This window comes from Lethenteron reissneri, chromosome 3 (genome assembly GCF_015708825.2).
Source record: "Lethenteron reissneri isolate LAM-NWPU_2019-01 chromosome 3, ASM1570882v1, whole genome shotgun sequence".
Taxonomy (NCBI): domain Eukaryota; kingdom Metazoa; phylum Chordata; class Hyperoartia; order Petromyzontiformes; family Petromyzontidae; genus Lethenteron; species Lethenteron reissneri.
This window is the reverse complement of record NC_083781.1, coordinates 12,362,300-12,385,556: the sequence shown is the minus strand read 5'-3', so window position 1 is coordinate 12,385,556 and position 23,257 is coordinate 12,362,300. Positions and strand designations below refer to the sequence as shown.

At 51.3% G+C, this 23,257-nt stretch overlaps 1 protein-coding gene across 1 annotated transcript in view; it reads left to right on the top strand.

Moving 5' to 3' along the window:
- The window catches only part of MYO15B (myosin XVB), a 92,268-nt gene extending 69,952 nt beyond the window's left edge, over positions 1 to 22,316 (top strand). Inside the window, exons 47-68 of the mRNA XM_061560704.1 lie at positions 544 to 603; positions 1,310 to 1,385; positions 1,937 to 2,052; positions 2,881 to 2,999; positions 3,565 to 3,706; positions 4,168 to 4,282; positions 7,636 to 7,868; positions 9,287 to 9,381; positions 10,630 to 10,702; positions 11,242 to 11,314; positions 11,686 to 11,756; positions 12,636 to 12,715; positions 13,078 to 13,205; positions 13,986 to 14,080; positions 14,299 to 14,376; positions 15,227 to 15,323; positions 15,771 to 15,931; positions 16,220 to 16,353; positions 16,465 to 16,598; positions 17,578 to 17,699; positions 18,314 to 18,451; positions 19,994 to 22,316. Of these exons, the coding sequence (XP_061416688.1) occupies positions 544 to 603; positions 1,310 to 1,385; positions 1,937 to 2,052; positions 2,881 to 2,999; positions 3,565 to 3,706; positions 4,168 to 4,282; positions 7,636 to 7,868; positions 9,287 to 9,381; positions 10,630 to 10,702; positions 11,242 to 11,314; positions 11,686 to 11,756; positions 12,636 to 12,715; positions 13,078 to 13,205; positions 13,986 to 14,080; positions 14,299 to 14,376; positions 15,227 to 15,323; positions 15,771 to 15,931; positions 16,220 to 16,353; positions 16,465 to 16,598; positions 17,578 to 17,699; positions 18,314 to 18,451; positions 19,994 to 20,056 (2,403 nt within the window). The 3' untranslated portion in view covers positions 20,057 to 22,316. The remainder of the gene's footprint in view (positions 1 to 543; positions 604 to 1,309; positions 1,386 to 1,936; positions 2,053 to 2,880; positions 3,000 to 3,564; positions 3,707 to 4,167; positions 4,283 to 7,635; positions 7,869 to 9,286; positions 9,382 to 10,629; positions 10,703 to 11,241; positions 11,315 to 11,685; positions 11,757 to 12,635; positions 12,716 to 13,077; positions 13,206 to 13,985; positions 14,081 to 14,298; positions 14,377 to 15,226; positions 15,324 to 15,770; positions 15,932 to 16,219; positions 16,354 to 16,464; positions 16,599 to 17,577; positions 17,700 to 18,313; positions 18,452 to 19,993) is intronic.
- The last annotated feature ends 941 nt before the right edge of the window (positions 22,317 to 23,257 follow it).

Sequence of the window (23,257 nt, the reverse complement as noted above, 5' to 3'; positions counted from 1 at the left end):
TTAAAAAGGTGATGTTTTAGGCAATGGGCCTTGTGCTGTATGTGCTGTGTGGAATGGCCATCGCCCCTCCCGGCTGTTCTTCATTTTTTTTTTTTGGCTCAGCCTTCGAACAAAATACGGTCACCGCATCATCGTGCGGCGCTTTCAGATATGCGCTGCTTCCGCGGCCGTCTGGAATGCTCTTCCTTCTGATATTAGGAAGCCACTGGAGCTATATGCACTTTTAATACTCTAGATTGAACACTCATTTCTTGAGAACTGCTTTTTGTGTTTAGTTTGTTGGCCTTCCCTCGCACCTCCGATTTGCAAGGTTCGCTACGGACTGTGCGGAAGAAGTTCAACATACAATACATACAGAGACCCAGAGATTAGCACAGTTGGCTACGTACGGTGCAAAAGAAGTTCAACATGCAGTACATACAGAGACCCATAGACCCATAGAAACCCACAGATTATCACGGTTGGCTATGCACGGTGTGAAAGAAGTTCAATGCACATTTTTTGGTGACAAGAGACTTTGCCCCCCCCCTTACCCCCCCACAGATTTTCTACCCCCAGGACAGCCTCAACAACCCAGCCGTGCTGAACCTGCTGGTACAGCAGGTACCGTGATGAGTCCCCCCCCCCCCCCCGCCACTTTCCACTGCTCGCATGACGGCGATGATGACGACACGGATCAGGGTCACGGTTCTCGTTTGTGAAACGTGGTGGTCTGGGTGGCTTGGGGGTCAGAGCACTGAGCTGCCACCGAGTGGCTTTTCCAGGGAATAGGTCACGGGGTCAACGCTTCGACGTGCTCACACGAATCTGAATTGTAAACGCGTGGGTTTTCGATTATTTGGCCGGTATAAAAATGTCCACACGATAAGCCACTTGGTTGGGCTATCGTACGTGGCCAGGTTGCTTCTGAAACAGAGCTTTTAGCGCAGGGGGGGCTTGACCTGGTAAATAAAATAGTTTATATATTTTTTTAAAACATTGAATGCCACCGTCGCCATCCCAGCATGGTTGAAACCGTGGCGATTTATGAGAGCACATTTTCCCTGCAGGTTGCATCAACGATTCATCGCCATGATGCCATCTCGCTCTATTAATCTCCCGTTATTCAGAAATGTGGACTAATTAATTATCGGTTGACGTTCCATGCACGACCGGAAAGCCACTTTTTACGCCAATGATTCTACCCGCGTGTTTAAAGTGTAGGCAACGGACGCCCAATATCCCAGAAAGCACCCAGGCGTTTTTTTTTTGTAGAGGAACTTGACGCACGCAAGGTCGAGACTAATGGCGCATCCGTGTGCTTCCCCAGATCGTGCACGACACCTTCTCCAACTCCTGCATGAGGATCACCAAGGAGGAGTGCCACAGGATGAGGATCCTGCTGGGTCGGTGGTCGTTTGAGCCCTACATTTGCCCATATTTTTTTTTATACAACGACGACGACAATGCAATTTATAACGCGCGCGATATTTCACGTGGCCGTGAATGACCGCGTGCTCTGAAGGCGCCGCGGAAAGCTCGGTGTCGCTCAAAAAGCCAGATGAGAGAGGAGGAGAGCCTTTAAGAAGTCGTCATTTTGTTTACAACGACCAACGGCGAGCCTCATCAGGCTATCGTACTTGAATTGTAAATGTTGTGGGTTTAATCTTCAACACACCGGTGCGTTGAACTAGTAATGGATTGGCGCATTTTGTTTCCGCGACAAACCTTACAAATTAGCTGTGTCGGGTGGTGGCGAGCTTAACGACACATTAATATTTTTACGCGATATAACCCAAAAAACCTCCATAATGGATTATCCCTTGTTTTTTTTTCACTCTCTTCTTAATACGGCGCGAACCGGCTTAAGATTTTAATCGACGGCTCAACGTGTCGTCACGTGCCCGCCGACGACGGCGGTTCTGGCGTTGACTTTTTTTTGTCACGCTGCGTCCAGACGAGTGCAAGGTGACGCCCAACACGCCCACCAAGGACGACACGGTGAAGAAGAGGATCGTGATGGCCGCACGGGACCAGTGGGATACCTACTTCTCCCGTCTCTTCCCCGCGGCGGTGAGCAGCGCCCCCTCATTCCTGGAGGAGCAGGGAGAAGAAGGGAAGAAATTTAATTGGAGGGCGAAAAACTCATCCGCATTTTTATAATAATTTCAACTTATTTGTAACACTTGCGCCACCACTGCACAGCGTTTGCTCGCTCTCGCAGAGCGAGAGAGGACGACTCGGAGGCGTGAGGAGGACGAGGAACCATAGACGAGTGGCCCAGGCCGTGAACTGGCACCAAATTCCCCCCTCAAGCTCTGCAGTCCTCTATATACAGGGAGCTTCAACATTTGCAACAATGCCACAAGAAATGTGCCTCCGGGCTCTGGAGACCACCTAGAGAAGGTTCTAGGCACGTGTTGACAATGATGGCGAACAACTGGAGACTTTGACTATTTGAAGCTATTAACATACCTTTGGTTTCATGTTACAGTGTATTATCGGTTCCTTTCCCATTAAAAACAATAGTCCCATATAAGTGTTAACATATTTGTGAACCACCCTATATTAAGGTGTAACCGGCCAATTAATGAGGGTTTTTTCGTGTGGGTGGTAACCGGAGTGCCCAAAGAAAACCCACGGGAGCGAGGGAGCAACACTCTATCCCATGCAGATGGAACAGGTAAGCCAGCGTACGGGCTCCTCCTCGACGCTTACGAGAAGAGGATTTTTGTGTGATCCACCGACCCTCGCTGCCTCCACAGTGCCAGATCCCACATGCATAGCCACCGCCCTCCCCACCGGCATTATCTCGGTCACCCCCTTCCAGTGTAGCGGTACCAGAGTGAGGAAGACGAATGAATGAAGAGTTGGGCATTTTTTTTTTCTCTCTCCACGCAGGGCCCGATCGGAATCGACATCCAGATGCTGGCCGTATCCCACAAGGGGATCAAGTTGGTGAAGATCGTGAAGCTGGCCGGGGCTAACACCATGTACATCAAGGTCCTAGCCCCTTACAGGTGAGTGGGGTGTGCTGGTCTAGACCAGGGGGTCGCCAAACAAAACGACGAGAAGAACCACATTTTTTTTTTCGATTTCGGTAGTAATAAAATAAACACAACTCAATATTGCAAGAGGCCCAATGCACCGTGTGATGAATGCAAAACGGCGGTCCTTGAATAAATGACGTCACGAGGCAGTCCCTCAGAGAGCCGTACGCAGCGCCGGAGCCGCAGTTTGCCGATCCCTGGTCCAGCACAAGCTGCAACACTGCTCGGACAGGCCGAATCACCGTGGTGTAGACGAACCATGCCGGGGCCGTGCCGAGCCATCCCCGGCATGACTCAGAAGGCTTCGGTGTTGTTTTTCCCGCTGCAGAAGCCAAGCAACAAATCTTGTCGTTTTCTTTCACATCTCTACAATCACCACATCGCTGCATCAGCTGAGAATGACTGCAGACTTCCACGCTTCCAACGCTGATATAAAAATTATAATAATAAAAACAACATTGCAAAAGTTGTGGCAGTTTTCCCAAATCGTTTCCTCATCCCAAGCCGCCGTGGTGCTCTTTGACCTCTCGCACAGCTACGCCGACATCCTCTACGTGACCATCGCCAACAAGGTCACCTTGGAGTTCGCGATGCGCAACGAGCAGATCACCATCTACTCGCCCAAAGCCAGCCAGATCAAGGAGCTCGTGGACTTCTACTGCTCCGAGCTCATGAGGGTGAGCGATCCTCATCAGCTCAGCCTCAGGCTTCACGCCCTGCCGGACCGGACCGGGCCGGACCGGGCTGTGCAGCAGCTGTTTGCTACGACGTGAACTCGTAGCGTCCTTCTTGGATGAGGGCCTCCGTGAGAGATCGTGGAGGTTATTAGCAGATGTATGTGTATAAGAATAGGTTTTTACCCTTTCTGGTAAGATGTTAGCACACCAAACAGAAACCCTTTGCAAGGAATCATGTCTGCATTAACCACATGTGCTTGTGGTGAACATGCAAACAAAAAAAACATGCTCTCGAGCGTGGGTTCTCAAGGAGCTGCCCGTGGTGGATGCCCGTCCACCAGCAGTGGCGTGAGCAAGCAATTGCAGGGCTGCACCTTTTACTTCTCATGGGTTAGGGTTAGGGCTTCGGCCGCCCCCCGCCACCCCACCCAAGTGAGATGTGTCTTGTTGTTGTCGTGCAGAACTCTGCGTACGTGATCGCGGTGAAGAGCTACTTCACCGACAACAAAATCATGCTCAGCTTCAGGAAGGGAGACGTCATCAAACTGCAGACCGCGGCTGCCCCCATGCAGGAAGGTGTGTGCTGCCCCCCCCCCCCTGCCGATCCCCTTGCCACCCCCCCACCCCCGCTCCCCCCCCCTGCCCCCCCTGCCTCCACCCCATCCTCCTAATCTCCTGCCCCCCCCAATCCGCAGGCTCCCATAGCTTTGTGATGATCCCCCTGTGGAAATCCGTACGATGCGATGTGGATTTATCGGGCAGATAATTTCGAGCTGGGCTGGAACACGGTTATTTAAGTGACGGTTATCGTTTCGATTGCTCGGCTTGATGGACGACACGAGAAGAGTTGGCTGGACAAGGTCTCGCCTCTGTTCAGACGCGTGCTGCTGGACGGGAGGTGATGGACGGGCGAGGCTTGGAGAGACGTCGTCGGTATAATTAGCCGCGTCACAGCGGGCGTGGCTTGCAGGGGGTTTCCTGCCTTCAGGAGGCAGTTTGATATTTTTAAAGGGGATTGAGTAATTTAACTAAAAAAACATTTTCAATTACAATTTTTTGTTGATCTATTGATTCTTTAAAAAAAAACATAAATGCAACAGCATCTCAGGACGTTTTTGTCGAAATCCAAAATCCCATTAGGATTAAGGGGGCGGGGGGTGGTAAGGAGGGGGGGGGGGGGAGTAGGGGGGTGTTAGAGGGAATCACAGAGGGAGAGAAAAGAGGTCAGTCCGGGGCCCAACACCATCGACGAACCCCAGGGACAGCCTCGGCAGCCAGGACAGAACCATCAGGGCATGGGTGGTTTGGGGTGTGGGGAACACCTTGACCAAACGAGTCCCAATGCATCCTGGGTACATGGTCACGTTACCTTTATCCAATGGGGTGGGGGGAAACAAAAGTGCGCAAACAAGACACGAAAAACAGCAGACGAAATTAGAAGAGCAAAGCAATGACATCACGACCAATGACCGTGTGGATATTCATCGAATCGCTGCCGGTGTTGGGGTGGCGGGGTAGTCGGAGGCGGTGGGTGAACTGTTGCCTGCGAGAGAGACGTCCTCTCGCGCTGAACGGCCGTTCGGCCGGGCCGGGTTGGGCCCACGCGATCGCTGTTCCCGTTTTGTTCCTCGGGACTGCTCGCCCGGCTCGTGCAGGAGCCAGGTACGGCTGCGTGCTCCGGAAAACGCTGAACTATTTCGAAGACGTCCACGGGGAGGCGAAGTGTGTCGGTGGGTTTGGTATTGGGGACGGGGTTCGCCGCATGCCCGTTCCCGTGTGCAGTGCTCGAGTGGCTGTGGCATTTTTTGTTGTTGTTGCCGATTTCCGCAACGAACTGGACCCTTGGCTCCTCTGTTTTCCCGCTTTGAACTCCTTTATCTTTGGAAATATTGTGGACTTTATTTATTTTACCAGATTCTCTACCTGGCAAAATAAAGTCGACCCGCGGCTATTGCGCACAACGACAATACAGCACTGCCTCCCGATATTCGACTGACACCTCAATATATATTGGCACACTGAAAATAAAAGCAATTGGATAGTCACCAAGCTAAATTGTACCGTCTCGACGGATTGATTATCATAGCTGTTCAAGCGATTTATTTTTAATGTTTTTACGACTAAGAAAACTCGAGCCCAGTAGAGCATGCCGAAATGTTTCAGTGACCGGGTACGTCTTTTATATCTTATTTCATTAACAGTGCCTCACCATCGTCAGAATGTCAACGGTCCGATGAGCATAAAGGAGGATGTGCGCATCTCCGATTAGCAAGGTTGGCTCCGTGCGGTGCGAAAGAAATTCAATAACTTCAACGTAGATGGAAAATGTAAGACAAACCACAGCAGTAAGTGCGACTGTGGCCATGCAAGCTGAACTATGGAGCATTCAGCAGGCCAACTGTTGTTTGTTCTCCTTCAATGGTGGGGGGGACAGTCAAACTCTATTAACTCTTTCTCTGTCTCGCCTCGTCGTGGTCAACAGCAGACCTCGACATTGGCATTTAGCTCCTCAGCCACATTGCCATTGTGCGCTAGAATAGAATAGAACGGTGGCTCGCCATCGTCCATTGGATCGACAACGACTTTAGTAATCTTGACTTGAATTCCTGCAGTCATGGGTGAGTGGGTAGGCAATTTGACTTTACCGAAAGACCCCAAAAATATGACTTTAATAATCTCTGGTCTGTGAAGGCAAAATAGGTATTCAAAATATAGAGCGGTGTGCGACTCCAAATTAGGTGAATAGGAATAATAATATACAACCTTTGGTCATTCCAGATGTTGGATAAAGATCTCCCCATGCTGTGTGGCTCGTTGGAGTTGATTAGTCGACAATCTGTGGTGGTAACCTTCAGCGCTGCTCTGCCACCGCATGCAGACATCACGATTGTCCGTTTTCCACAATCGATATATTGTGAATGGTTTGCAGTCCCTACTCTCTCTCTCTCTCTCTCGGCGACTTGTCCAAACGCGCACGTGTGTTCAGTGTTCACCATCTCATTGCGCCTCCTGCTACGTGCCTCGCAGATGGCAATGAGGCGGCATTTGTCGTGCTGGTAGTTTCTTCCATTTGTGAAAAAAGAATTCTCCTCTCCAGGTCTGGCCACGGTGCACTTACGTACAAAATTAAAAAAATACCCCTTGCATTGTGAAAGAGGGAAAATGTTTTGCAGATATTTGAGGTATTGGTTTTTCTCGCACTACTTTTGGTTTTAAAGTTGGATGCGGACTAACGGACAAAACACCCGGCAGTAAGTCCACAGCAGCTTGATTTTAGGCAATGTCCATACGTGTATAGTACAGCCGACGCTCGTTTATCCCGAGCGAGGATAAAGCGAGTGCACGGGTTAATTGAATGTAAGCAAGTTGGGGTACGAAAAATGGGGTTGTTTACGTGGAGTGCGTCGTCCTCCTGTGTCGTTTTTTAAAGCGCTCGATTTGAACTTGCCGACGTCCTTGCGGTCACGTGGGCACCGAGTCACCGACCCGCAACGAGTGAGGAGCAGCCACCGGCGCGCGGATAAATCACGCGGCTGAGCATGGGTTAAATTCTCAACTGCGGATATACCACCGCGGATATGTTTGTTTACAACATTGCACTCCATTCACTTCATCGCCCGCCAAGAACCGTCTGCCGCCAGCCACACACTCTCTCGCAGACGGGGTGGTGGAGTCTTTTCACCTGAACAGGGGTCGGCAACCTGTGGCTCCGTAGCCGCACGCGACTCTTTATGGACTTCCGTCGTCACGTAACGAGTCTACTGCACGTACCGAGATGCATTGCGGCTCTTGAATTATTGAGTTTTGTACCGAATTCGAAAAAAATCGCTCTCTTTGTTATTTCGGTTGCCGACCCCTGCACCTGAAGACCCATCGCCACGGCGACCCCTTGACCCCGTCGTCATCCGTGCCCCGCCGCCCCCCTCCAGGTTGGAAGTTTGGAGTGGTGCACGGCCGCTCGGGCATGTTCCCGGCCGACTACGTGCAGCCGATCGCCCCGCCGGACTTTGCCAACTCGCAGCCGGAGCCGCGCCGCGAGGAGAACTGGACACCCCCGCCAATGCACGTGGCGCAGTCGGGCGCCGTGGCCGTCGCCGTCGCGTCGGCCCCGGCCGCGACGGCGCTCAGCCACAGGGCAGACAGCTCCAGCAGTCGCTCGAGGGTAAGAGTCGGGGGGGGCGGCCCTACCGGGCAGCAGCGTTGACCCTTTCACAGCCGGTCGATCCCCGTCCATTCTTTGAGACTCAGCGATGTCCTCCTCCTGTGCTGATATTTCACGCTGTTGCCCAATGTAGATTTTGAACAGGCTGTTAGGGGAAGTGCTGTTTGCCAGGGCCTTTAAAGCCTGAAGCCCGTGCAGACATGCATACGTGATATGCCTGCTGCTGCCATCTAGAGACAATAAAATAATGAAAATGAAAGAACAAAAATTGTATTTTACCAGGTAAGGCTCATTGAACTGTACAGCTCTTTTTCAGAAACGACCTGGCCGCAATATGATAGCTCAACGAAGTGGCTTAGGACGTGGAAATGTATTGCCGCCAAATACTCTAAACGCACGTTGATTCGAAAAATCCATGCGACCACGGGGAGAACATGCAAACTCCAAATATACAGGCGTCATGGTCGGGATCGAACACACGACCTCCTGTATGTATACCTGACGTTCTTGCGTGCGGGGATGGAATTCCTTTCAAGCTCAGACCCCGCCTGCTTGCCCCTTGCCACATATACAACCTCTTGTTGTAACAGCTCTCTCACTGTGTTCTTCCTGGTTCAGCAGTTCCACTGCTGGATTATTTTTTCCGCCTGAGGACGACCGTTTGTGTTGCGATCGAAACGTCGTGATATATTATTTTGCACTTTTTTTCTACCTACGTGACTTTACCGAAAGAACCAAAGAGTACAGACGAGGTGGTTAATATCTCATAGCCACCGTGGTTCCCCTTGACATATTGCACACAAGGATCATGGCAGCATTCCCGCCGAATGTTTTTTTTGTGCCAAAAATACAAATTAAGTTTATAGAGTTTATTGTAAAAAGTGACTGGTCGCAGGGTGATTTACTATGAAAGAAAAAAAAACGCGTGGCTGTGAAAAGGTTAATTCTTTTAAATTTATTATTGACAAAAATATTAGTCGATGAAGCGTTCATTATTTTAATCAGTGGCGATCATGAAGGGAACTAAAATCAACGCGCATGACGATAACTTGGCTCACCGGAGACCAGAGCACGACTACGAGGAGGCGAGGTTAACCCTTCTCAATGAATATGCACACTTAAGATAATTGGTGACATTATTAAATAGATTTACAGAGTTTGCACATTGGCTGAGCTGATAATATTTGGGGGGGGGGGGAACAACTCCGTGCCCCTCACACCAAGCTTCGATAACTAAGAAAGTGTTGCACATATTTGACTTCTTGAGTCAACTCAACTTAAGAGTGTCACTAAATGAAATCCACAGACCGAGACCCACTCGTGAGCCGGGCCAGCCTTCATAGGTGCGCGCTAATGCCCCTTGCCCACGCAGTCTGTATGGCTATACGGGGGATCTTTGTCTTCGTGTGCGCCCACAGAGCAGTGCCCCAGATTCCGAGGAGAACCCCTACATGGAAGATCTGGTGGAGACAAACCCTCACATCATGGTGGACTTTGCCAAGAGGCACTTCAGGTGATGCTGCGCTATGTAACGTGTTTCAACCGTCTATCGGTCCCATCGTTGGATGAAGGCCCCTCCCCACGTCATGTGTTTGTATGTATGTATGTTGAAGTTCTTTCGCAGCGTACGTAGCTAACCGTACTAATCGGAGGTGCGGGGAAGGACAACAAACTAAACACAAAAAGTGGTTCTAAAGAAATTTGTTTTTCAAATCGTGCACGGTCAGTGTGGCTTGGTGGGGGAGGGGATGCCCAGGAATGGTTTGGATATCACCCGCCACTGATGTTAGCTGTTGCTGTGAATTGAACTCACGGAGTTGGGTTAAGGGTACGGTGCCAACTAAATTGACTTCACGTGGTCGTTAAAACGCTTACTAAGTTGGGTAGAACGAAGCTGAATGTAACCATTCGAGATTAGATGGCAGCAATAGCACAAAGTGTGAATGACCACGTGTTCTGTCAAGGATGAGGCCTAACGGACGTTATTGTATTAATGCTAAATATATGGACGTTGTGAAGTATGGAATATTTCTGTAATCTCCGTGCTTATTTATTTACGTATCCCATCTCTGTTAGTCGTTCTACTCATTCGTATTTGTGACCTCTGTAGTGATGCTACTCTACTCTCTGTTCTATTGACATTGGTTGGGTTGTCCTCCCGGTTACATTTGCAATACTATCGTGTCCATCTTCGTCTGTCTATCTCTGTTTCTTTAACCTTCCACTTGATACTAAACTTTAAAGGTGTCTCCGAGTTTTCCCCATCACGCCTAGCAATGTATCCAGAAGATTTCAGTTTCCATCATTCACGGCGTACAATTATAATTCTGAAGGAGAACTATATTTTGGGTGAGACACCAATGTAGGCTTGATACAAATTGTAAACATAACAACAATAATAACATACTTGTCACCCCATACGGTTTACCCGTATTCTTGTGCAGGGAAATTTAGTTTTTAGGTCCATACGGAGTACAGCCGTTTCAATACCGGCAATTGTTTTTGTCTATTTGTTTGTGTTTCTCCCTTGTGATGGCACGGGGTGACCAGTAAGGTCTGAATTGTTCTGCAATAAGGTAGGGCACTGATAAGGGGTTGACAGGTATGTAATAATAATGATTGGATCTGTGCGAGATGTTCCATTGAACAACCGGTGGGCCTGTGGTCACCACAAACTCAAAACTCCCATCTTTTGAAAGGGTCGAACCCCAGCCGCTCACTTGCTGTGGATTTGTTCGGGTGACCTTTTGACCCCCCACAGGAAGCCATTAAACAAGAAGAGCAGAAAGGGCCACGAGTCCCTGTCTCCGGCAGACATGGTGGTGTTCAGCAGGGTGAGGCCACGCACACCACGGACTCGCACCCACCGTAACTTCTCAGACACACAGAGGTCACGGGTGAGTCCAGGACTGCCAAAAGGGAGGGTGGTGGTGGTGGTGGAAGAGGTCTGGGCCAAAGGGGGCAATTTCTGCAGGAATCTCTGTTTAGCCCCAGGTGAGTGACTCACCAACAGAGTGACTGATGTTAATTCGATGAATGTCGTGGACATGAGATACCCTCACGAATGATGCACGCGTTACCTGCGTCGTTTGCAATCTGTCGAGTGCTGTTCCCGTCATACCCATAATATGAAGTTTTAAAAAGAATGACCACAATGCCGAGTTTAAAATTCATTATAAATAAATCGCTTGTGGAACCGGTAAACTGCATGTAAGCCCTGAAGGACGTAAAAAGACGTCTGAATAAATGCGCTGCGGCGAACACACCTGACGGTAGCTCTCTGCGTGCGTAAGTCCTCGTGAGGGTTTTTTTTTTTAACGGCCTACTTTAGAAAATGAATCTCGAGGGAAATCCCTCTGTGCGTGTTCCGCAGAACCCGATCCAGGATTCACTCATTGACATCAAGGACAGCAACCTCAACAAGCAGGCGGTGGAATCCTTTCAGAGTGAGTGGTTGACCGGTAACGGGACGGAAACGCAGAGCTTGAGTTCCAAAAAATGTGTCCACGTTTATGTTGACGGTGTGTAACGTGCATCCCAACGTTAAATAATCGGGCCCGCACGTTGCCTCAATAAAAACAAATATTTAAAAAAGTATCCACGCTTTTGTACACCTCCCTTCATCGAGTAGTGCACTGACAATGGCCTATACATCGCAATATTTTAAAAGATATAACAAAAGAAAACAACGCCGTCACGATGAGAACATGTTGCGTCGTCGCTCCGTTGGTGTCGCACGCAGCGGTTCATTTTATCGCTGTTGGCGAGATGTGTGCTTAGCTCGCGTTGTGCGTGTGTACCTCTACCCCACGCACAGCCATCATGAGGTTCATGGGAGACTTGCCGTCCAAGGGATCCGACACGGAGTGTGTGTACAGCCTTCTGCGGGTGAGTTTGGCGCGATCGCCGTTTCGCTTGGTTCAAAAAATCACGATGGCCGGGACGGTGACGTGGCATTGCGGCGGCACATTTCGCCCACCTGTTGTTACAGAGGTCTCTGGCTTGAATCCAGCGGCTGCCCTTTTCCTCGAGTGTGTCCCCTCGTTTAGGTATTTTTATATGTGTCTTGATTTTATAGGTAGGACTACCTTCGCTTAAGTTATACAGTAAAGTATTGCGTTGACCCCTTTAGTGGAAGCGAGCTTTTACTCGAAAATTTTATGGAATGGAATGGAAAAATGAATTATTTAATACTGCGGGGTGTAACAAACCGCCATGCTACTACGGGCCGCCTGCCCCGCTCACGATTGTCGCCCAATAACCCCCCGGATGTCGTCCGCGAGAGTTGTCCATCGTGTGTGGCGGAATCGGGGCTACAAATTTGCCAATTTTGAAAATGACACCGCAAAGGATTCATTTGGGATTACACGCAGCAGTAGCAGCAGCAGCAGCAATCATCACCCCCCTACTGGCAGATGAATGCTCGCTTGCAGGCCATGTGCTGAGTCACGATGTTGCCGCACAGGGACAGCTGCTACTGTGAGGTTGTGCTCTTTCAAACGTGTTGAGTTTTAACTGTGCAGAGTGTTGAGTGCGAACTTCCTCGAGTTTTCACCCGAGTACTTTGCATTCCTTCCACGTGAAGGCAAACACTCCTTCATGGAATTGGCCAAAGATCGCAACGGCAGGATTCTCCTGAAAAGTATTCTTAAATCTCGTAGAGGCTGCCCCCTCTCGGGTAAATAAAGCGCGTTATTACTATTTACTGTTGTTGTGCATGCACAGACTTGGGTTCACGTGGCACGCGTGCATTGTGTGCCCTGGCAGTGTGGGCATCAGGACGTATTGAAGGATGAGATCTACTGCCAAGTCATCAAGCAGGTCACCAATAACCAAAGCAACAAGCCGTAAGACGCACGCACGCACGCACGCCTAGACGCGCGCGTCCCCAAACCCTTTGCGTGACACCTCGCACGGGCGAAACGCCGACTCTCTCGGACGTGAGGAAACCGACAGGAGTTGGAGCGTTTCGGGAAAAAAAGTGCCCAAAAAGTAGGGGGCAAATAAATAACGATGCATCGAATCGTCAATTAATACAGTTTGTTATCGAATAATTCTTGTTCGTTTGGATTGACAGAGTGCCCCGTCGTGCATGTTGTACGTATGTTGAACTTCTTTCGCGCCGTACGGTCGCCGGCCGTGCTAACCGGAGTGTCCGAACGCGGTCGTCGTTTGCTGCCGGTGATGATCCCCTTGGCCGTCCGTGCAGGGACAGCGCCCAGAAGGGCTGGCGGCTGCTCTACATCATCACGCCGTACTTCAGGTGCACGGAAGTCCTCAAGCCGTACGTGGTCTCGTATCTCCACGGCCTGGCCAGCAAGCCCTCCCCCTTCCAAGGTACGCCGCAAGCCCGCCATGCGTGCGGGGGAGGAAGGGGGGCGAGGAACAGGGAGGCGGGGGGGGGGGTCACTCCCTGCTAATGGATCCCCATTGACGGCGCAGCACCTTGCCGGAACGGGACACCGCAGTGGCGAGATGTTAACTCCTTCGCCTGGTATCCAGGAGGTCGTGGGTTCGATCCGGATCTTGACGCCTGCACGTTTATAGTTTGCATGTCTCTCTCCCTCTCCCTGTGATCGTGTGGATTTGTATCCTGGTCCTCTGGTTTTTCCTTCAACATTTAGAATCGTAGAATCGACATCACCCGTTTGGAGTGTTTAGCTGCTAGACATTTCCACGTGATGAGCTTTCATTTGTAGCCAAGTTCGCTTCTGAAAAGGAGCTATACAGCTCAGTGTACCTTAAGCTGGTAAAATAAAAACGACTTTCGTTGTTAATTGACTCGTTACTCTCGTCTCGTCACGGTCGGTCGTGCCGAGGTCCCTGGTGGGGGGTGGGGGGGGGGGGTGTCGGGAAAGCATCACGCACATTGTACCGATTATGTAACTCTTTCAAATGCTTGCTTGATAGAAAGCTGACCGGGGTAGTTGCCAGGGTAAATACGTTTCATATTTGCACTTAGTCGTCTTTTTTTGCTGATCCCCTAGTGCGGCCCCATGCGCCCGCGTGTGCCCGCGCTGGTCCCCTCGAGTGCCCGCGTGTTGCCACACACGTGCCCACGAGTGTCTGTGGTGATCCCCGTGTGCGCATTCGTGTGCCCCCCGTGTGCCCGCGCAGGAATGGCCAAGGTGTGCGAAGAGCAGCTCCAGCAGACGCTGGTGTGCGGCGGGCGGCGCAACGTGCCCAGCGAGGTGGAGCTCGTCGCCATGATGGTACGACGACGATGACGGCGGCGGAGGAGGAGGGAGGATCGCGATTGCGAGAGTCCCCGGCCACTCGGGTCTCACCCGAGTCGTTCCGTTTTCCCGATGATTTTGTTCAGACCCAATTGCCAATTCGGCTCGACTCTTGTCATCTTGATGCAGCGGTGGGGGTATTAGGGTTCATCGTCACAAACCGAGTGGTTGGTGATCGGCGTTTTCTTTTCCAGTCGGGAAGGAACTCCAAGAGGCAGCTCTTCAACCTGCCCGGTGGCATCGACAAGTTCTTCAAAGTGAAGACTTGCACGGTGAGGCCCGCGACACTACTCACGCGCGCGGCCCTTCCCCGTGCCTACGGCCGGACGAAGGGCAACTTACGAGTCGGTGTCCAGGTCACATGGCCAGGGGCCGTGGCTTTAGCCGATGTTGTGCGGACGGATTGCTTCAGTGGTTCACTATCTGGGCTCCCGTGGAGACCCATAGACTCGCAGAGACCTGTTGACTATCATAGAGACCCACAAACTCGCATAGAGACCAACAGACATGCATAGAGACCCACAGAGAGACCCATAGACTCACATACAGACTGACAGGATTTCCGAGGGAAACATTAAATCCCACGAATTTTTCAGTGGGATCAGCGATCAGGTCCCTCCTGGGAATATTGGTGTTCGCTCCAGATCCGTCATCGCCATTTACCGGAGGCGCTGAAGCCGAAGCCCACGAGGAGCTGGCGCTGCGTGCGCGGTGCCATCGCGGCGGGGGAATCTGCCAGAGGTCACCGGCTCGCGTCGGCAGGTCGCGTGTGGCGGGGCATGAAGTGTGCGCGCTCCCACCTATTTCAAGACGTCGAGGCCAGCGTGGTAGAGCAGGCCAAAATACCCAGTTTGGGGGGGATGAGGCGGGCTCTCCGGAGCTCCCTTTCCCGGAGGCCCCTTCTGCCAGCAGTGGCACGCAAGCAAGCAATTGCAGGGCTGCACCTTTACCATTTAAACTGGTCGAGCACGATTTTTCCTCTGGCAGCGAGCACCACCCACCCCTCTGCGGGTCACCGCGGGTGCCTTACCACCACGGCTAGAGGGGGGGAGGCATGGGGCCAGTGGGCACAGAGGAAGCGGTGCTGGGCCGTGAGCCGTGAGTCGGTGTTGCGGGACGCAGGTGGCCATGGACGTGCTCGGGGAGCTGTGCAAGGAGATGGAGCTCAGCAACCCCCAAGCGGCGCACGAGTACGCCATCATCGCCCTGTGCAACAGCGGTGAGAAGTCCCCACAATGGCCCCCCCCCCCCGATTCCCACACCCCCCGCGACTCATCCCATCCGACTTGATGTGGGGGCGGCGACGAACGAATCCTTTCGTCCGTCATTATCCACGCATTTTACTCCTCTTATCCGTAATGGTCGTCGTCGTCGGCCATGATCAATCCACCGCTGGATGAAGGCCTCCCCCCCCCCCCCCCCCTCCAAGCCCTTGACACGTCTCGCGAGCTCCCGCGATACGGCGGGCCGTCTGGCACGTTCGTCGCGCTGGGGGGCAGTGTCCTGTCGCGGGCGCCCTCCGTCGTTGTCGTCGACCGCCGGAGCCGTCCATTTGCCCCTCTCGAACGACGCGCGCCACCCCAGCAAACCTTTAGGCTCCTTAACAGGTCGTCGGTGTCGGTTGTCTCGTCCGACTTCAACCACTCCGCTCGTGGCCCGCGGGCAGGTTCCTTCAAGAAGCCGCTGGTCAAGCGCGAGTACGTGATGGACGTGGTGGGCGAGGTGGAGAAGATGGACCCGGCCTTCACCTTCTGGATCAAGCGTGTGGTCTGGGGCCGGCCGCTGGTGCTGTCCAACAGCCTCTACATCACGATGCACTTCAACCAGGTGAGGCGGGAGACCCGGCCATGCACCACACGCTCACAGGCCTGGACGCTCGTCCGTGGGCGGAGCTATGGGGAAGGTTGGGGGGGCGGCTATGGGGAAGGTTGGGGGGGCGGCTATGGGGAAGGTTGGGGTCGGGGTTATGAGGAAGGGTGGGGGGAGCTATGGGGAAGGGTGGGGGGGGGCTATGAAGGGTTGAGGGGGGGCAGTGAAGAAGGGTGGGGCCCTCACCCTGTTTCAGCCCTTGCCAACCGCCCTGCTCCGCGTCGTTGTGCCACCGTCTGCCTCCAGGTGCGCCGCGACTTCTCGATGGGCCACCTGCTGGCGCTGCCGTCGGGCCGGCCCACGGAGCAGCATTTGAGCATGGTGGCGCGCATGGCCGCGCTGCAACACCGCGCCAAGGAGGACCGGCAGCCCCCGAGCCCGTGAGTGCCCCCCTTCGCCACCTGCGCGGTCAATACGGGTACTCGGAGCGGGGGCTCGTCCGAGTCGGCACGATCGCTCGTCGCTGACGGCCGCGTGTTGTGCTCCTGCAGGAAGGACGTGGAGTCCTACATCCCAGCCATCTGGTTCCGGATGCAGTCTCCGTCCAACTGGCAGAGCCTCATCTCGCAGCAGCTCAATGACGTGCATGGCATGAGCGCCCTTCAGGCCCGGACCACCTTCCTAGGTGAGTGGAGATCCCTCCAGATGGCACTAGACCAGAGGGTGCGCAACTAGCAGATCACACTAGGCTGGGTGGGTGAGTGGGTCTCCTCCACATTTCGCGATACCGTCTAGGTGAGCGAGTATTCACTGGATTGCACTCAGCCTCTTGGTTATGCTGCATTGGTGGGAAGTTATTCTCCAGATTTCACTGGATTGGGTGGGTGCGCAACTTCCCGATTACGTTCGACGAGAGGGTATCTTCCGATTTCGCGAGGCAGGGCGAGTGAGCCTCCTCCAGACAGGACTGGTCACGTTGTGTGGCCTTTTGTCCCACGATTTGAATGGGCCAGTGTCCAGGTGGCATCACGAATGTTAGACGAGCCATACAGGCTCCATCCAGGCAATCTTGAAAAGGTATCAAAAGCGATTTCTGAATCCAAGGAGAAGTGTCGGTACGTTCCTGTGCCAACAATCAGTTAGGCAATTGAACCTTATGGCAGTACCCCGGCTCTCACATAATGTCCGTGATGCAGTCATTTGTAGTCTGTTGATGGTCGGCGATGCGCCAATCGACTCATCTCGACGAGCTGTACACAATGCACCACGTGGTGCCGTACGAGCAGTTCAGGGTTTCGGCGCAATCGTCCTCGCTGCATTTCGACATCGTGGAGCAGCACCGATTTCGGATTGATTTCGGATTGATTTCATTGCCTCGGCCATTTTGTATTATTTGGTACCCCAGGGTACCGCCATAAGGATCAATTCCTGAAAAGCAATTAAGTTAGCCTCCCCCCCCCACTCTAATAGCTTGCAGGTCTTAAACCGTAATGTGCCTCCAAAGCCAGTATTGTGGATGCCGTGTGTGCAGTTTGACCAAAAGCGGCACCGCTAATTGCGTGCCTTCTCTTTGACTCGGCCCTCCAACAACACCGAGTGCTTGTCCCCCCTCACCCCCCGTCGCTCTCCTTCTGCTCCTCCCCCTGCTCACCGTCCGCCCGCAGAAAAGATGAGCACCCTGCCCCTGTTCGGCTCCAACTTCTTCAACGTGAAGGGCAGCGGAATCCCCCCGTGCCTGGGGGCCGTGAACCTCAAGGGGCTGCAATTCGTCAAAATCGAGAACGCGGTGCGTGCCCTCCTGGGTCACGACGCGCGACCTCGGCCGCCCGTGGCGCCAGCGTAGCGTGGCCGCGTGGCCTCGTGTGTTTCGCGGGAGCGGGCAAGAGTGCGGTTCAACATCTGCTACGGGGTGTTGTCACATTTACTCAATCCCTCCACCCATCCCAGCTTCGTTCGTGTCCGGTTGATGCTTTGTTGTCAGTACATTTACCCACGCCAACCTAAACCCCACACCCCCCCTCCACCCCAAACTGCCTACCGCCTGCTGCGCGATTCGATGGATCTGCTTCCATAAAGCCTCTAGATTTTCATTCACAATTTGATTATAGATCTTGTTTTCTTTTTTTACATTGCTGCGAATAGCTATGTCTCGCGCAGCCTCTGCAATGGGTCAGGTGAACGCGTTGTTACATGGAGCATATACGACTCCCAAGTAACAACTGTCATACGAATACGATTCAGTACGTATATCGCAAACACAACAATATCAGTCAACGATTCATTACATCGTTGCGCCCCCTATCTTTAGCTGCTGCTACATATTTGTCAGTTTGGCCCAAGCGCCGCCATGAGTTTGTGCAGAACCGCTGTAGACGATTGTCTCCTCCTTTGCTTCGCCAGGAGCCCTTCAACATCATGCACCTGCGAGACATTAACTCCGTCAAGGCCCTGCCGCCGACCAAGTCCATGAGTCCGCAGCTCGAGATCATATCGGGGAACCAGAGCTCCCGCAAGACGACCATCTTGGAAGTCCAGCATGTAAGGGCCAACGGCGGAGCCGACAGCCATTCGTAACCGAATACGATGGGAACGCGCGTGCGTGCAGGCGGTTCATGAATAGTGGCTACGGGCGCATGCTGCTCACAACCCAGCAGCAAGGCACGACTCCCGTCACACGCGTGGCGTCACGTGGCCACCGCGTTGCACGAGCCTTCGAGTTGGCGGTCAAGACAAGGCTGAGAGCATTGTACATGCAACGCGGTGGTCTCGTGACACGCACTCGCGAATCTATGGCACCGAAACCCAGGGTATGGCCACAGCCACCCCTGGCGAGGCTGTCAATCTTCACAGCCTCTCCCTGCTATGCCCGTGACTTGTCCACATTCGTTCATGGAATTACGAAGCCAGGTTTGATCGTTTGTCCAATCCGCAAAGTGACTGCAAAAGCGTTCACGAGGGTTCTAGATTTGAAGCTTTAGTGACTGCAAGGATTCATATTCTTAGGTATTTGCAAAAGCGTTCACGAGGGGGCCCGGGTGGCAATAGCACAGAGCTTGCACCCACAGTGGTATGTTCCTGGGTGCAATTGCGAGCAGCCGTCTGCAATTATATTGGATTCACAAATTTAGCGAGTTGTTCTCAGTGCAATCACCACGTGTCTGCAAAAAATATATAATCGTGTAAAAAGTGTTAAATAATAGTTTTGAGAATTAAAAGAAGTTTGGTGCAGAGTGTGTAGGCTAATTGCTCCCCTAGTGTGGGTAAAAATAGGTCAAAGGAATTTCAGGAGTGGTTCTGTGATATCACCTTCCTCGGACACCTCTTTCCTGGAAGAGATTTTGCCGTTTGCCACTGAAGTGGTAGTGGTGACACCACTGGCTGGCCTGTACAGTGTTGTCGTTATAACACTCGGCAATCGAGGAAAGTCTCACTGTATCAAGACACCTTGTCAGGAGGGTCCTGCCAAGTTTTCGCACGAGTGGGTGATGTTGCTTGTGTGTAAAGCCCCAAGTGAGTACCTTACAGGAATATTTTTCAGCATTGGGATGTTTGTTCAATACCACGTCCATTGTTTCTTTTTAGCTATGGGAGGAACACTGAGAACGCGTCAACCCATGCGAAACAGGGGAAGAGAATTTTGATTTAAAGCTTTCGTGACTGCAGGGATTCATCTTCTTGGTTCTTTCGGTAAAGTCACGTAGAAGGGAAGTAATAAAATAATAAAAATAAAACATAATAAAATTATTCTCACGACGTTTCGGCCACAACGCAAGCAGCCGTCCTCAGGTGAATGTTTCAGACTCTGTCGCCTCGACGGACCTGGTTTTCACCTGAGGACGGCTGCTTGCGTTGTGGCCGAAACGTCGTGAGAATAATTTTATTATGTTTTATTTTTATTATTTTATTACTTCCCTTCTACGTGACTTTACCGAAAGAACCAAGAAGAGGGGAAGAGAACTTAAACTCCACGGAGAAAGGCACCCGAGGAATCGGGGATCGAACCCAGGCCCCTTCTTATTGCGTTGTTGTTCTTTCCCCACCTCCGCTGACGTGCCCGCTCTCGGTTCCGTGTGCCCGCAGGCGATGGAGATGTGCCACAACATGAGCATACACATTGAAACCATGATGGGGTCACGGAGCTGAGGCGGCGCCTGACCTCGGCGCCGGAGCTTCCTCGGAGCGGCGACAGGCCCGCGACAGCGCTAGGAGCAGCTGTGGCGGCCACATGTGACGCACCACGAGACGGTCCACGTGAGAGACCAGGATATCCCACGACAGCCTCTGCCTGGACATTTGAGAGCCCGTTAAATATCGATACCCCACACACAACAGTACGTGGACAATCCATGACAGTCAATGTGACAGCCTATGGCACCTCATGACGGTTCATGACATACGAGTTATTAGATGTGACAACCCATGTAACAGTCCCAAGACATCTCATAATAGCCCACCACATATCAATGTGTTATACCACGTGACAGCCCAGAACATTGTGCGACAGCCAATATGACATCCCACTTGATAGCCCCGCCGAATGGCTCAGTATTTCTCTGGTACCAGCTCGTGGATGGACTTTCTGCTAACACTCCCGCGCAGGCCCGAAGGGTCAGACCACATGTACCTTGTACTGTGGGGGCAGCTAGCAGGAGGGATACTGTGGGGGAAAACACTTACTCCGTTTTTTGTTCCAACAGCTGCTTTCGTTCCAACAACCCGAGTTCCCACTGGTACGACCTGCGTTGCATTCCCTGATAGTGCACCGGCCTGCTCTCAACCCATGAAAATGTTAGAATGTTGTGAACTTACATTCCAGACGACTCCGCAAAAACTAATTCAAGCACAAACCGAATTCATAACCAGGGTCACAATGAATGCAATGGGCTGTTAGCCCCAGAGTCCACTGTTTTAAACGCACTGGGCACCGCTGTAGTGAGTGATATGTACATAATGCTGTAGTGATTATATTAGATATACTTTGGAGATACAAAAAAAAAGTTTTGTGTAGAATTTCGGTTGGGTGACGCCAACGACTAACCAGGTGAATGCACCTGCTCAGGGCACCGCCACCGTTCCTTTGGTCCGAAGCTTCAGCAGCTGCTGCCTGTGATCACTGCAGATTACACGTAGGCATCTTCTGCAGCCCAAACAAATGGGATGTTAATTTTTGTAAAACTTTTCGAAATGTTGTAAATCGACTCCGTTGTACTTTCGAGCATTGACGAGATTCACGCATGAAGCGCCGACACTTAATTGGAGAATGTGCCAATTAAAATACTCTGCGTCAGCTATGTGACCTCGTTAAGTGTGGGGAGGGGGGGGCATACACGCACTCAGGGGGACCACAGCCACTGTTAAACTCTAGACATGTTATTTGTTAAACAGCATGAGTAACGGTGCAATGTACTCGTCCATTGTGCGTTCCCAGCTGCACTTACTCCCCCCCCCCCCACTTATGCATAAGAGGGAAAGCTGACGCCCGTTACTTAAAATTTCCTCGTTTTGGTACCGACATTTCTTTCACTATTTCAAGAATGTAGACCCTGGGGGAACTCGGCGCCCTCGAACCTGCTCCTGGCCGGCACTACGGCTGGTGCGCGTAGAATCGATGTTAATTCAACTTAAATTGAAGCTTTCGTGAGTGAGAGAATTACTCTTTGGTTCTTTCGGTAAAATCACGTAGAAAGAAAATAAATTAAACACAAGTAACCGATGTTGCAATCGAAACGTCGTACCCCATTATTTAATTTATTTTCTTTCTACGTGACTTTACCCAAAGAACCAAAGAGTCGATGTTAATTGTGCATGGCAGTCTAAGATTGTCAATGTAATCGCGGGTATATTTTGTAGTGAAAGCACAATTGTAGAACGATTAAGCAGACGATCCAACAGGGAATTTGTATATGCCCAAGATATTTGATCCGAATCTACTTCAGCCGCATACCCCGCTCTTAACCGCTGCCCTTCTTTAACTCTGCGATATACGTAAATGTTCTTGACGATACAGCAATCGTGCTGTGACGGTTCCACCTGAAGACGGAAGCTTGTGTTGCCTCCGAAACGTCGTGATTTATTTTATTTTACTAATTTTAATTTACCTACCTGACTTTACCGAAAAAAAAACCTAAGAATGAGGCTGCCGCTGCCCGCGATCAGGACTCGCAAACAGCCCTTGGCAAAAGGAAAGGAAATCTGAATGCAGATTTTAAACTGTGACAGCCGCAGTCGTAAACAATCGCCGAGCGCAGACGTCAACTCTACCGCCTCCTCCCTTCTAACGTGAAAATTAAGTCGATTCAAAAGTGTTAAGGTTTCCAGATTATTGTCTTTTTCTCTCTCCGCATTAATCGGATTACAATTTCGTCACTTGTAGCTTTACTTGGAAATAAAATTGTTTTCACCGCGTGCGGACTCCGGAATGCATTGGCTCAAGATCACGTAAAGGATTCCAGAAATGCTTCTCATGTCTCTGAGCGCTACACTGCGGCGGGGGGGGGAGTTTTTTTAAACCCTTCAAAAATGCCGCAAATATACATTGCGTCCTTCCCATTGATTTTCCCAAACAACATTTTTACTGAAATAAATGGCAGTTCAAATCAAGTGGCGAATTGCAAAACCCAGTGCCATTCTAGGCACGTGGGGGAGCAGTAATACAAATTTAAAATAAAGGATACTTCTCAACCGCCTTTCACCCGGAGATCACAAGTTGCTGTACAACACACGCAGGCTCACAGCAAATGCAGCGCAACCCTAAAACACAAGGATTCAAGAGATATTTTAAAAAAATCCCTTAATACAAGCGCGTGCTAGGACGCGATGTGAATAGTTGACATCCGTGTCAATCCACTGCTGGATGACCTCCCCACCGCCCCCCCCCCATGCCGTGTTGGTTGTGGGGAGGGGGGGCTCATCCAGAACTCACGCGTTTCCATCCGCATTGTAAACGACGCCATGCGCAACACAAGAACAACAGTCGACAAAGACGCCGCCGTAGTGAATAAACCCTGTATTCGTAAAATGCGTCTGCATATAATAAAGTCTTTTGAAAAACACATTTTTTTGACGAGGTTGCCAAGAGGAATACAATAATGACACGACTTACCAAGGACTCTTATTAAATACATTTGGTTCAACTCTGTTTCCAGCACAGCAGTTAACCGGTCAATTTGGCCAAAAGGCACATGGAACTGCGTCACCATCAGTTTTCTTTAAGTTAGCCTTATTCCAGATTAAAGCGTTAATTTATCCGATTAAAAAAAAATCTCTATCCGTTTTTAATCTTAAAAAATATAATTTAAGCGGCAATCTTTAGCAGCAAAGTACATTCCATTTGGCACTTGCAAT